The 13,083-nt window shown below is 39.0% G+C and overlaps 1 protein-coding gene across 1 annotated transcript; it reads right to left on the bottom strand.

Moving 5' to 3' along the window:
* Positions 1-1,059: 1,059 nt before the first annotated feature.
* LOC121891245 (hyaluronidase PH-20-like) lies at positions 1,060-6,822 on the bottom strand. Its single transcript, XM_042404072.1, has 9 exons — positions 6,779-6,822; positions 5,937-5,989; positions 4,388-5,332; positions 4,087-4,253; positions 3,848-4,016; positions 3,550-3,768; positions 3,298-3,456; positions 2,695-2,784; positions 1,060-1,709 (listed from the first exon to the last, which is right to left on the bottom strand). Exons 3-9 carry the CDS (start codon positions 5,318-5,320, stop codon positions 1,263-1,265), a joined length of 2,184 nt encoding a protein of 727 aa, XP_042260006.1. The 5' UTR covers positions 5,321-5,332; positions 5,937-5,989; positions 6,779-6,822; the 3' UTR covers positions 1,060-1,262.
* Positions 6,823-13,083: the final 6,261 nt, after the last annotated feature.

Consider the following 13,083-nt stretch of genomic DNA (forward strand, 5'->3'; position numbering starts at 1 on the left):
CTGCTCTTTTCAAACCTGTTTCCAGCAAAAGGCAGGGGATTTCAGCTAAAACATCTCCAATAAAAACACTCAAACAGCACCTGCTCAATACCAAACAACACAAAAACAAAGTAAGCTTTTAGCTGGTCAAACATCTAGCAAGCTAAGAGGACTTATTTGAGGAAGTTATTTCTCTCAGGAGTTGAAAACAGAGCAATAAGTAAATAAATATAAACTTCCTCAAAAAATTCCTCAGGTGGCCTGAAACACAACTCTAAATCAATGCTAATGCTGCTCCATGTCTCCTGGATGTGTAAGTAGGCAACTGTTTCCTAACAAGTCAGCCATAACAACTTAACAAGGTGCTAAAATTTCAGGCAGGAATCTGTCAGCTTGTTGTGGAGTTTTTCTGCTTCTTATTGGCCAGAAAAATCTATTTATGTATCCTTAAATGCCCAGTGCCCTCACAGGTGTTATCAACTCAGGTTGAAGTTGGTTATGACTTATGCTGTAATTTATGTGATGTCCATGTGCTAATAGAAATGTCACAAAGGACATTTTGACAGGGTCCTGGTATTGTGCATGCTGTCACACTGTCATGGTTTACTGGGACGCTTGAGCAGGACAGAGTCACTGTAATGTTTTTAGTGAAATCTGCGATTTCCTACTATGACATGTAATCATGACTGCTCTGAAAAAGACCTATCGAGCACAGTGTGTACACACAGTGCTGAGATGACCTCTAATCAGGCATATTAAGTGAAAACACCTGTGGGGTGCACCAGTGGTATGCAGGTGTGAGCAACCTTTTCATCTAATGATGTGCCAATAATATTCTGCATTTTAAAATAGAATAATAATATAGCAAAATTGCTTAAAACTAATTAGATTAAGTAAATAAAAGAAATTTCACATTTTTAACTGTGATTTTTGGAACTCTTCATTCACTTAATACCTGGTCATCCTGTTTTCTCCTTTGGGAAGCAAGTTGAACATGGAAACAACGATGCTGTTGCTCCATCTCTTTTCATTTATTTACATAAACAGTCAAATCATATGCAAATGTCCAGAGGGGATAATATTGTCACACCTAATTACTTGATATGGCACAGTGTTAGTTTAGATTTGATCTGAGATGGAGGCTCTGCTCTTCATGATCAGTGGTTAGTCAGCGGTCATAATGAACACTTTATATACAGTCTTTTTAATCTTCTGACAAGAAACACAAACAAGGTTAGAGAAAAGGAAAAATTTTACAAACAAAAGATGTTACACTATACAATCTAAACTTTTAAGTTCTTTTTAACATTGTCCTTACTAATACTGGTCTGTTGCGTATCATCCAACACAGCCTTATTTAGAGTGTAAGCCTTTTGATATTTGGTGTGCAACCCATGTTGCACACTAAATATCAAGGCCTTGGCTAGCTCTCTGTATGTCCTGGGAGTACAGTTCAGTCCTTTGTAGCATTGACAGGTAAACCTCTTACTGAAAGTCTTCAGGTCTGTGAAAGTAGGTCTCCCTAGAACAAGGTAGCGGTTCTGCACATGCAAGACTTTGAAATTCTCAGGGTTTAGGTGGAGGTAGTAACTGGAGTTGTAGTTTTTTCGGACACAGCGTCCATTCCCCTGGCACAGGAAGTTGCTGCAGAGCTGAGCGGCTACGGTGACGTTGGTGATGTAAGGGTTGAGAGTGGAGGAGAGGTAGGATGAGAGGGCTTTACAAGAGGTCTGAGAAAAGAGTAAAGAGAATGGAAGAAGGAAAAGGATGAGCAAAAATTCAGGGAAAAGTATTCAAAACTAAATTTTTACTCTGTATATAATACTTTATTATCTGAAACAGAACATCGCAACAATTCAACAGCCCTGAAATATGTTAATATGCCTATTTATGATTAAAGGAATAGTTCAACATTTCAGGGAATGTGCTTATTCGCTTTCTTGCAAAGAGTTAGATGAAAAGATGATACTACTCTTACGGTTAGCTTAGCTTAGCATAAAGATTGAAAACAGGTTGAGACAGCTGGCCTGGCTCTGTCCAAAACGTTATATCTCGTTTTCTTTCATCCATAAAAAACACTGTGTTGTAGTTTTAATTAGCAAGCTTTAGAGGTGTTGAGCTGAACCAAGTTAGCCATTTCCCCCTGCTTCCAGTCTTTATTCTGAGCTAAGCTAACTGAACATAATGGACATAGGCCTACATGAGATTAATATCAATCTTCTTGTCTACCTCTTGGCAAGAAAGCAAATAAGCGTATTTCCCAAAATGTCGAACTATTGCATGAAAAGTACGTTGTTGTTACAAGTTGTCGTGTGTCAATCAAGTAAATTTAGAAGTTCATTAACTAAAGTAAAAGCAGACAAAGCAGGTTTAGAAAAAGTGGAAGCATCAAACATTTAAACATAAAAACAACCTATTGCACTGAATGATACACAATAAAGATATTTTAAAAAGTGAAACATTCACTAACTTGAATTTACATGGTGGAGACTCTTTCAGAAGACATGCAGTGAAAGTCATAATCTTGGCTTCCCTGCTTTGGATATTGTTGTAGTACCAACCATCTCAATCCATCAGTAGGTTTGTCAATCAGTCACAGAGACTAGCAGACTCACATATCATCTAATTGAACTCTTTGTCTGTGTCTGACTACCTGCCATCAGTGCTCTGTCATGTCTATCAGCAGTGCAGCGGGGGTCTGTGGTGTGATGTTACCTGGTCATCATAGTCTGCGCTGGCCCCCCACAGCACAGCGCCAGATGCTCCCACTGCTGCGCTCTCTCCGATGGTGCTGACCAGATCCCCCTGAACATAAAAAAGGTTAATTTATACCTCTGCGCACATATGCCGAAACAGCCGCTGGTGTTCAAAAATGAGACAAACAAAAATAGGCTAATGTATGCATGTGTAGTGCACAGACTTTAACACTGCTCTTTTTTAGCAGAAAATACACACATCCTACAAGGTGAGAAGAGAGGATACAGATTATGCGGCCAGGTGAGGTTTACTGTGTCCTGAGCAGGGTGTTGTTACACCAAGAAACCAAACTCCTCTTAAAACTGGACCTCAGGCTGGAAACACCTCTCCGCTGGGATGAAGAAGTAACCTAAGATGAATCTAATCTAGTCAAGTGTGTGGTCACTTCCTAATGAGTTTTTGGATGGTGAGTTTATTCAGTTAGTAAAGTTGGTGAGAGTAGTAACATTAATACTTTGTTCCATAGCATGGCTGGGTCCAAAATACATAGAATGAGGTGTATGAGGTGTATTAAACAAATAATCATTTAAATATCTTTACCTGTGAGCACTTCTCATTTACCTGGCTGAGGAAGCGTTTGTTTCGATCAACGAAGACAGGTCGAGTGTAAACAAACACGGGTGCAGTGCCAGTTCGTCTGGGCGAAGCAGACACCCTCAAAGCTTCCTGGACTCGGTTCCTCACCATCAGAGCGGCTTTGAGATTGTCTGCCAGAGATAACTGTAACAGTGCAAGGACGCAAGAAAAAAGAAATCAGCCTGAGGAATGGCCTTGTTTAAAAAGAGAAAGTATTATTCTACAATCCTAACCAACCTGCAGGTACACAGATGGGTAGAGGGCAGTGCTGGACTTCCATAGCCAGAGCAGCTCATCATTCTGCCTCCTCACCTCCTTGGAGCAGTGGCCTGTGTAGTCTGGCTTCTTCCAGCCGTAGTTGTAGCAGTTAGGAAACAGGTAGAAGCCCCAGAGATAGTTGGGTCTCATAGCTCTTCCCACTGCCAGCATCCCTGACATAAAATTCCTGGCTGCCACCTAGAAAAGATCAGGATCATCAATATTCATTAACCACCCAGAGCTATATTATTAGTTTCTATCTTCAGTTCGTTCTGACCTGAAACTGTTTTTTGGCTTTTTCTGTGGCCTGCCGCAGTGTGAAGAAGGGGTTTGTTTGCATAATACGGGCCACAGATAAATTTTGGTATACTCTCTTAGTGCCCCAGTTTCTGTCCCATAGGGGGCGCCATTCCTCCCAATCTATCACAGCTAAGCCACGGGATGTCCTGGAAGGATAGGAGAATGAAGAGGAGGATCAAAATCAACATGTCACCATCACATTTTTGAAATACTCACTTGGATGGGATGTAGTAGTTAATATCTGCTCTGGCCTTGTTCAGACTGGCTTCCAGGTTACCTCTCTGTGGGATGCCACCATTTAACTGTTTTTTACTGGTGAGGTTTACATGTGGGTAAAGACCTAGTCGGTCCGTATAAAACAGAGACAGGAACTGGCCTGGAACCTACAGCAGAAACACAACGTGAGTCTACTTGTGTAGCATGAGGCTTTCAGGAAGAAGACAACATTGACAGCATTTGATTTGCAGCTAGATTTGATTGTAAGTAAAACAGTTTATCTCCAACAAAATCACCTTACCTTAGCAGGTGTGGCCACTCCTTTAAAGGGCGAGGTGTCCAGTGAGATGTTGTGCCTGTTACAAACCAGATCAGGGATGTTCCAACTAACAATGAAGGGCTGGTGCTCAAACAGTGGACCTGTGGTGTGGGGGAGAGGTGGAGGTGGAGGTGGAGGACGTAATCGTGGCTTGTGAGAGCTTGTAGATTCTGGTGGCAATGGCAGGCTTTTCAGGATAGGGATGTGTGCAACTTTGGCAAATGGAGGTGGTGATGTTTTGGGGGTTAAAGATAAGAATGCTGCAGGAGATAAAGATGTTGTAGGAGGAGAGGGTGAAGCAGTTTGAGAGGGAGATGATAACTTTTTGTGAAGAAGAGATGTGTTGGTGAATTTATAAGGTTTAGCAGGATAAAGAGAAGCTGGATACAGACACATTTTGGACCAAGGTGATGGAAGTTTTTTGTGCAAAGGAGGCACCATAGTTTTGAAAGATGTAGTCAGACATTTGCAGAGGTGAGGTAGCAACTTGGGAATATTAGGGGAAAAAAATTTTAAGGTTCGAAGGCCAGATATGAAGGAACACTGGACTGGACCAGAACTCAGTGAGTATTTTTTACCAAGCTGGAGGAAAAAAGATTTTGTCGAAGCTGTGGGTGAGGTTGTGAGGAGGTCTGTGGTGGATGTTTGATTGAAGAGTGACGTAGAGGTGATGGTGGGGGTGGATGATTTTAAGATTGAAGGAGTGGTAAAAGTTTCAGAAATGATTGACATGTTTGGGTTAATAACGGGAGGGGGCGTGGCTTTTGTTGTTCTCAGGACAGACAATGAAAAAACAGGCGAGACAGAGACGGTGAATGCGGGAAAGATAGCGAGAGGCAGAGGGGCGAGGATTGACGAGATGAGTGAAAGATAAAGCAGCACACAGCTCCTGCTCTTCCGTGTGACTGAAACCATCCTTCCCTCCGGCTGAAGGAAAAAACAGAATAAAAAAAACAACCAGAACCCATCAAACTCAAACAAAAAGAAAGATCATTAAGTTGAGTGCACTTTTAAATATGTTTGCTGTAATACAAAGAAAGTATAGAACTAACTTATACCCCCAAAATTATACCATGAGAGTCTGATGTTGTTTTAACTTGTTTACAGAGTTGCTTCACACATGTATTTAAATTACATGCACTGTCTAATACTAAAATATATGACACCAAAGTCACTTTACTGAAGCTAGGACATTATCAATTTGTGCTAGCCTAATTTCTGCAGAACATAACGTCACAGGCTCCTTTTGATTCTGCTAAGCTATCAACTCTAACCTGACATTTTCACTTATGCAGTCCCACAAGTCTTTTCTTGTTTAGCCAATTCTGACATGTAGTTTTCTCAGTTGACTCCAACACACTCCACCTGATTCAAATCCAACCTGCCAAACCAGCATGATTTTACTCTCCTTGCCTTGCCAAACATAAACCACAAGCTTGACATCCAATGATGTGAACCGATCTGTCCTATCTAGTCATTCCCATATCATCATAAACTAAAAATTAACAGACTGTGTAAAAAGACACAATACCTTGACATGCCTTCAGTGGAACTGCATCACCATAAGATGTGTTGACTTGTTCCCTGGAGCACAGAAAGCGAGAATATCCTTACAAAACTGTCACTGTCTGATATAGGTAGGACAGATGTCCAGAGGGAGAAAGGGGAGGAGAGGTATGGTGGGCAGAGCTGCGTACAAGGATGCACTCTGCTCTCTATTGTTTGTCTCAGAAAAACATCTTATTTTGATCGCCCCCATGCCAAGTTTAACTTGGAGCAGAGGAGGAAGGCACACCTAGGTGTGAGGTTATGGAGTGTGCACTGTCTTCATACATGCTGAGTAAGTCATCAGTATGAAGTTTAGATCATTACTGCACTAGTGGTGCTTGTCTCCACTGATGGGGTAAACAAATGTTTACAACAGTGTTAGTTAAAAGGCAATCAGGGTTAAATTTCTCTTAATATCTGACATCTACATGAACAATTGAGGCCAACCTCTGTGGACTTAAAACAGCTTGTGATGTCATAGCATTTACTTTTTTTGGCTATGAGTGTTGTGGGTTCTCCACTCAGACAGATTAAATTGATTTTTTCACCAAAAGATGACATGTTGAGAGCAAAAAAAAAAGCACATCAACATGCTCACAAACAACCATTTTGTGAGAGCAGGTGGTTAATCGGGTCCAGGACCACCTGTTTTGATGCAATATTTATTAAGTAATGCAATGTGCAGCATGTTTCAGGCTGTCTTTTCTCATCCATCTGGATTTGAGCAAATGGAAATAGAAAATCTAGTAGTTAAATAACACAATATGCATGCATACAAATAGCATGATATGATAAATGCTATGAGTCAGCAGCCAAAACACTTACCTACTTTTCTCCCCCTGCAGTCTGGAGACAGGATAGGTTGACACCTAGATGGCGAAAATGGAGTTACCGGTTATACTGGTCGCATTAATTGTGCCACTTCTCCGAATCTAAGTGTTAAAAATTTATGTGAAGTTTACAGACAACAATAACTGGAAAGATAACTAATAATAGCACTTTTCTTCTCCACATTACAAGTAATTGTACATACATAGGACTTGTGTTTACCTTGTAAGTACTGTATGTGTTTACATAACTGCTCAGGCACATATAACGTGCCATTTGGTGGTGGTTACTTCACAAGTTAGTGACACAGTGTGAACACTGGGGCACTGACCCTTGACCTTCTTTGTTGTTTCTAGGATGGTGGTGTGTGTGCATGTGTCTGAGTGTAGACTGTGTGTATATTAACTTCAGAGCACGATTTCATGATTTCACATTAACATTTTTAATGCTGCCCCTCAAAACTCTGCTCTCACACTCAAACATAACCAGCTTGTTGCTTAAAGCTGTATGTTTACACTCAGATACACTCTTGCTCATGCACAAACCCTTCTCCTTGTTTTCAAGCTTTTCCTGCATGCTAACAACAACTTCTTCCCTTCCTTTAATTCTCCCATGATACATTGATATGTACAGTGCATTTCCATTTACTCTATTTCCTTTTGTGATTTTTGTTAAAGCAGTTGATATCTGCATGAATTCAGACATATATATTAGTAACTTAAAAATCATGCTCTTGATTAAAGATAGAATGGTAACCTACATCTGTTTCCTGTTAAATAAAATTAAGGTGAAAGATGATGTCTCAAGTCGAAAAGGTGTCTTCTCATGTCTGTGAGAGGATCATATATGTTCACTTTAGGTGACTCATAGCATAGCTTTCCCATTTTATGATAAGAAATCAGTTTTTCTGCAGACAGGATCAGCTACTATGATAATGATCAAATGTAGTTTTTAGGACCAGTCACAAGATGGCAGCTCTGAATAGTTCAAAGATGAAGAAATTTTCCTCCTGTCGTGTTTTTTCCAAGGTACAACAGCACTGAAATAATAAGACTTAAACACGCTGCACTCCATCTTAGGCCGGATTAGATTAGATTAGATTAGATTAGATTAGATTAGATTAAAACTAGCATTTTTCCAGGTGCAGAGTGGTACAGCACAGTGGATGCAGCATTCAGTTCAAAAGGTACTTTGTGTATACCACAATATATATACAGTTTATACATGCAAAGCAGTGAAAAGTGAAAGGCGTGATATCGACATGCAAATTCATTTACAGGTTCCTCTAAAGTCCTAGTGAACTACAGGCTTGTTCAGTAATACTATCAACTGGCCACTAAGCACAGAAGGTTTGGTGCAAAGGCACAGTAAAAATGAAAATAAAAGGCAAAAATGTTTCATGTACTGATGCAACGTAAGATAAAAAATATTCACAATCCAATTCCTTTCTTTGTATGTCATTCTTGATAGGTAAGCACCCTGCAATAAACTGATGAATCAAATCCCAAACTGCTCAGTTACAGTATGGTTTATGCACAAAAGCCATGTGAGTATTCCTTATTCCTGAGCATTCATGAGCATTTACAACAGAATATGGTTTTAAAGAAACTCCCAACCACCAAGCCATACATGTGTACAAATTCTGTCCTGCAGCTTCATTGTTAATGTAGAGAAGCACTTTGATAATCCAACAGATGGACAGTAACTCTGCAGCATGATTTCATCACCCTCATTATTCTCATAGTTGTATGAAGATCTTTGCAGGCACCATTATGCAGAATAGCACAGGATGTGTGTTGTGCTTTGGACCAAACATGTTTGACAAATGTAACTTGATACAGTAACCAATGTGCTGAGTGCACCATTCAGCACTAGTGGTATAATATTTGGTGTAATGCTGCCATCTTGTGGTTAAATTGTAAAAAGAAGAAGGTTCAAGTTTCGGCAAATGTGGTTCAGATTCGACTCTATTGCAGTGTTGATAGTTTGACTAATACACAGATTTACCCAAATGAGACCAGTTATGACAGATAACTTAATACGCAGCAACATATGTGATAAGATGGTAACATGTGATGTAATAACAGGGAATAGCAGAGGGTGTAATTCAGTGGTTTACTCATAAACACCTCTCACAGGTTGCATATGTCTGTAAATTGTGGGCAATTTAATTGTGAAAAAGTGTAAAAGTGTGATGTTTCCTTCTCAGATTGTTTCATATGACTAGTTTTAAAGATCTTTGGCTGCCAGCCAAAGTATTTCACACAATTGTACTTGTGTAACCGGAGTGACAATAAACATCTTGAATCTTGACTCTCTAATGAAGTAATATTTTATCACTTATTTTATTGTATTTTTTTCTTATTTCTAGTCTTGCTAATCCTTTTACGTCTCCTCAGACTCATCTCAGGACTCAGGACAGGGGTGCTGACCCCCAGGTTAGTCTAATTATTTCCTTACATTACTATTATCACTGTGTTTGTAACAAAATGAAGCTGTTCCTGCCTTCTTTCCTGTGAATCAGTATGTAGATATAATAATAATAATAAGGTTTATTTGTGTAGCACTTTTTCAAAACCAATATCACAAACATTATTGTATATATATATATATATATATATATATATATATATATATATATATATATATATATATGGGTATATACTCCATGCAATCACCAAGCAAAATGCCACCATCGGCACACCAAAGTACCTGGCTGTTGAATAAATAGTATTTCTGTTTGGAGCTGACCTTGTCGTGATATTTCCAAAATCCACATTGTATTACATGCAGAGGAGATGTGGAAAGGCCAGCTTTATGAAATATTCATACAGAAGCCTGTAGGGGACCTCTTCCTCCAGAATCCAAAATATAATATTCATGTTATCCTCTTCCCTCCTTCTCTCATAACCTCAATCTTCTCTTGTTGTGGAAAGTGGGTCAAACGAATGTTTCACTAGGGTAGCCCCAGAAGGTGTGTCCACACCTCCTTAACACATGCCACATTAACACACAGATAATGTGTTTTCCATTCCTTAACATTCATATACAGGACTGTAAATACACACACAGAGGTCCTCAGCTCAAACATTCCTCTCAGCCTTGCTCAGAGATGTCAGTTAGGTATCTTACACAAGCAACAAGCAAGTATCTCTTCTCAATCCAGTCCTCTTGTTATTGAGTGACTAAGTGCATACCAAGCAATATTAGCTGTCAGTATCATTGAATTTGTATGAATAGAGCATCTGTATCAAGCTCAGTACATGGAGGGATACCGAATTAAATTCCCCGCTTACGTAATTACCTACTTACATTATGATGGCCTTTGGGAATTTTGGGTTTAAGCAGGCTGAAAGTTTAGAAAAATAACGCTAGAAACCACTTTCATAAATCAAAAGGAACTGAAGCCACCTAAGTTCTCTTTTATTCACAGTAAAGTATGGAAACTGTGGTGTTGTTGGCATTTGGGGATTTTGTACTCTCGTAATGAAAAATATCACTGCTGTCATCGTGGCTAACTAACATCAGGCAAGTTCCTGGAATAAGAGCAGGAGGTGGGCTGTTTCTCATTAATATTAAGCTGATGGCCTCTCACCTAAATTTTCCATCTTCTCTGTCCTTTGTCTTTCAAATTTGCTCTGTCAGCTCTCTCTCCCCACTTCCCAACCTTCTCTAACTCTCATTCACTGTTTCAAAATGCCAATCTGTCTCTATCTCTTTCCCTGCAAAGACATAAGTGCTCATAAAACCACTAACTCAGGATGACTCATCCCTAATACCTCTATACCTCGCTAAAGCAAGGGTAGGTGTAGCAGCTCAGAATTTCCTGGGGTGTTTCTCTGCCTGTCAGTCAGGTTTTTCAAGTTCCACAAGAATCTGTCAAAGTGCAGAGAATGAGGTTTCAGCAGGTGGAAGCACTCTAGTGTAAAGGAGCATATGCAGGACATGCTGAGTTTATGCTCAAATTCAGGTTTTGAGAAAGGTTTAAAAGCATTGATAAGGATAAGACTCAACCAAGAAGAAAGAGACATTCACTGTGATTCATCAGCAGTGAGAGTAGGAAGGCAGTTCATCTGTATGTTTAAATAATTTTCCCTTAAATAATTGCCCAATTTATGTGACAAATGTATCAGTGCAGCAACTCACCCTTTATTGAAACACTGTAACCTCACTATCAGCTTTATTTACAAAGTAATCTTTTTCACTTCTGACAGGAAAATACTTGACAATAAACCTAAATAAAATAATATATCCCATAAAATGTGTGTTTGTAGTGTTGTGACACACTGGAGTAAACCTCACTTGTTTAGTTATCATGCAGCAGTCAATAACATAATACAATGATACAAAGATCTTTATCGTCTCACCACAGTTATATTTATACCTTTCAGTTCAAATGCTATATTTGATGACATGAAATTGCCTTTCCCAAGGCTTTGGTGACAAGGTAGCATAAATGCAAGAAGGTATTTAAACTTCAGAAGAATTTAAAATTAAGCTTTAAAAAATATAAATAAATAAAGAATATAGTGTGCAAGTTTCAGTTGGTACAGGCTGCTGAAACTGCAGCACATGACGCATATACTCCTCAAATGTAGATTGTAAATTAAAAAGTAATTGTCAGATTTTACTTTTATGCTATGGTAAAACACACATTTTCATCCATGTTCATCCTGACAAACTGCCCAGAATTGAAGAAAAAGCCATACTCAACAGGTGCTACTGGTGACATTTTCAGGCTGTCATCTGTCTAAGCTCTGCGGTACTTTCTCTCACACTGATCCTTCCACAGGTGCACTTTACATACATGCCCACATGATCACATTCACATACAGTATGCATGCATACTCACCAAGCACTTTATTTGTTGTGTACTGGAGTGCATTATCTTGAATGGTGTTCCTAATATTTTGTCCATCCCATTAACATACATGACAGGGGCAAAATATTAGGAGTACTTTTCAGTATAATGCACTCTAGCACACCACCACCGCCACGACCCACTATGACCTCAATAATAAACATAAAGTAGAATTATCACCTTTCTGACAATGTCAAAAAAACCTGACAATGTATAAGCTCTGTAAAAGTAGAATTTATAGAAGAGCAGTTGTATTGAATTGCATTAAATTGCATGTACAACATGCATATACAACCACTGCAGGACTCTCTGGAATCAGGACCACAGAGAAAGAATAAAGGCCCCATGATCAAAAACAAGTAACAAGTTTCAATGAAAGTCCAAATGAAGCCTCCCTATTACAAACTGCCTGACAGCTTGGCTACAATTTTAATGAAATCTGTGCTTGAATAATTTATCGTGAGGTGACATTTCACACTAGTTTGATGGACTGTGTTGACATTATTTGGCAGCCGACAACATCTGCAGTGATGTAAATGTATGTGATTACAGTATATCAGAGTAAATTGGGTCATGAAGATTATGAGAGGGCTCATTTCAAGTCAAGCTCTTATGCAAATCAGCTACATAATAATATAACAAGAATTTTGACATTATGAAGTGAGGTGCAGGTATGTACACGCACCCTTAGTAATTGTACTTTAATTAGATACAGTATGTCTTCACAAGTTAGAAAACCACTATATGTGAGGCTTTACAAAGCATTCAAAAATAAAAAGTATAAAATGTTTGTAGAAGCTTTACAAATAAAGGCTAATAAAGCAAAATCACTTCAAGGGTGTATTTATCACAAGGGAAAGTCTTTTCTGTTTATAACTTAACCTGCACACAACACCTGTTTATGAACTTGACAGAGCGTGTTACAAACTATTACAAACAGCCTTAGGCATGTTATTAAGATAGGGGTGAGCCATGTATGCTGCTCTCATTCAAGACTATAATAGCCTTTAAATATATCTGTAAAGTGATAGTGTGTCTGATAATAGTGATAATAAATGATAATGTCTGACATGAAAAGCTATGGTAAAGACTTGCAATACATCAGGAACATTAGGGAGGCTTTATGTGGTCTGACTGACAAAGATTCTGTAGTAACACACTGAAATGTACACTTTGAAGCATATGTCAGACATGGTACTCCTACCCCTGAGGCTATGTATAGTAACTGGAGCAGTCTTAATTTTTACTTCACTTCTATCGTAGGTTATTTTTAGTTTATCGCAATGAAAGGAAGTTTTGTTGACCCACAAGCATTTCAGTTCAAGAGGGCCAATCAGTCCTTTACCCAGGGTGTTTCATGTACTATGAAATCATAGTTGAACCATGCAATGACCCCTCTGACTTTAAGAATGAAATGCCACATTGTTATCATTAGAAGGAA

This window comes from Thunnus maccoyii, chromosome 23, assembly GCF_910596095.1.
Source record: "Thunnus maccoyii chromosome 23, fThuMac1.1, whole genome shotgun sequence".
Taxonomy (NCBI): domain Eukaryota; kingdom Metazoa; phylum Chordata; class Actinopteri; order Scombriformes; family Scombridae; genus Thunnus; species Thunnus maccoyii.

Coding starts and splice junctions, on each gene's coding strand:
- LOC121891245 (XM_042404072.1), bottom strand. CDS start 5,320: ATGGTTTCAGTCACACGGAAGAGCAGGAGCTGTGTGCTGCTTTATCTT. Junction 2,785..3,297: donor ACAAACGCTTCCTCAGCCAG/GTAAATGAGAAG, acceptor TTTTATGTTCAG/GGGGATCTGGTCAGCACCAT. Junction 1,710..2,694: donor GCGCAGACTATGATGACCAG/GTAACATCACAC, acceptor CTCTTTTCTCAG/ACCTCTTGTAAAGCCCTCTC.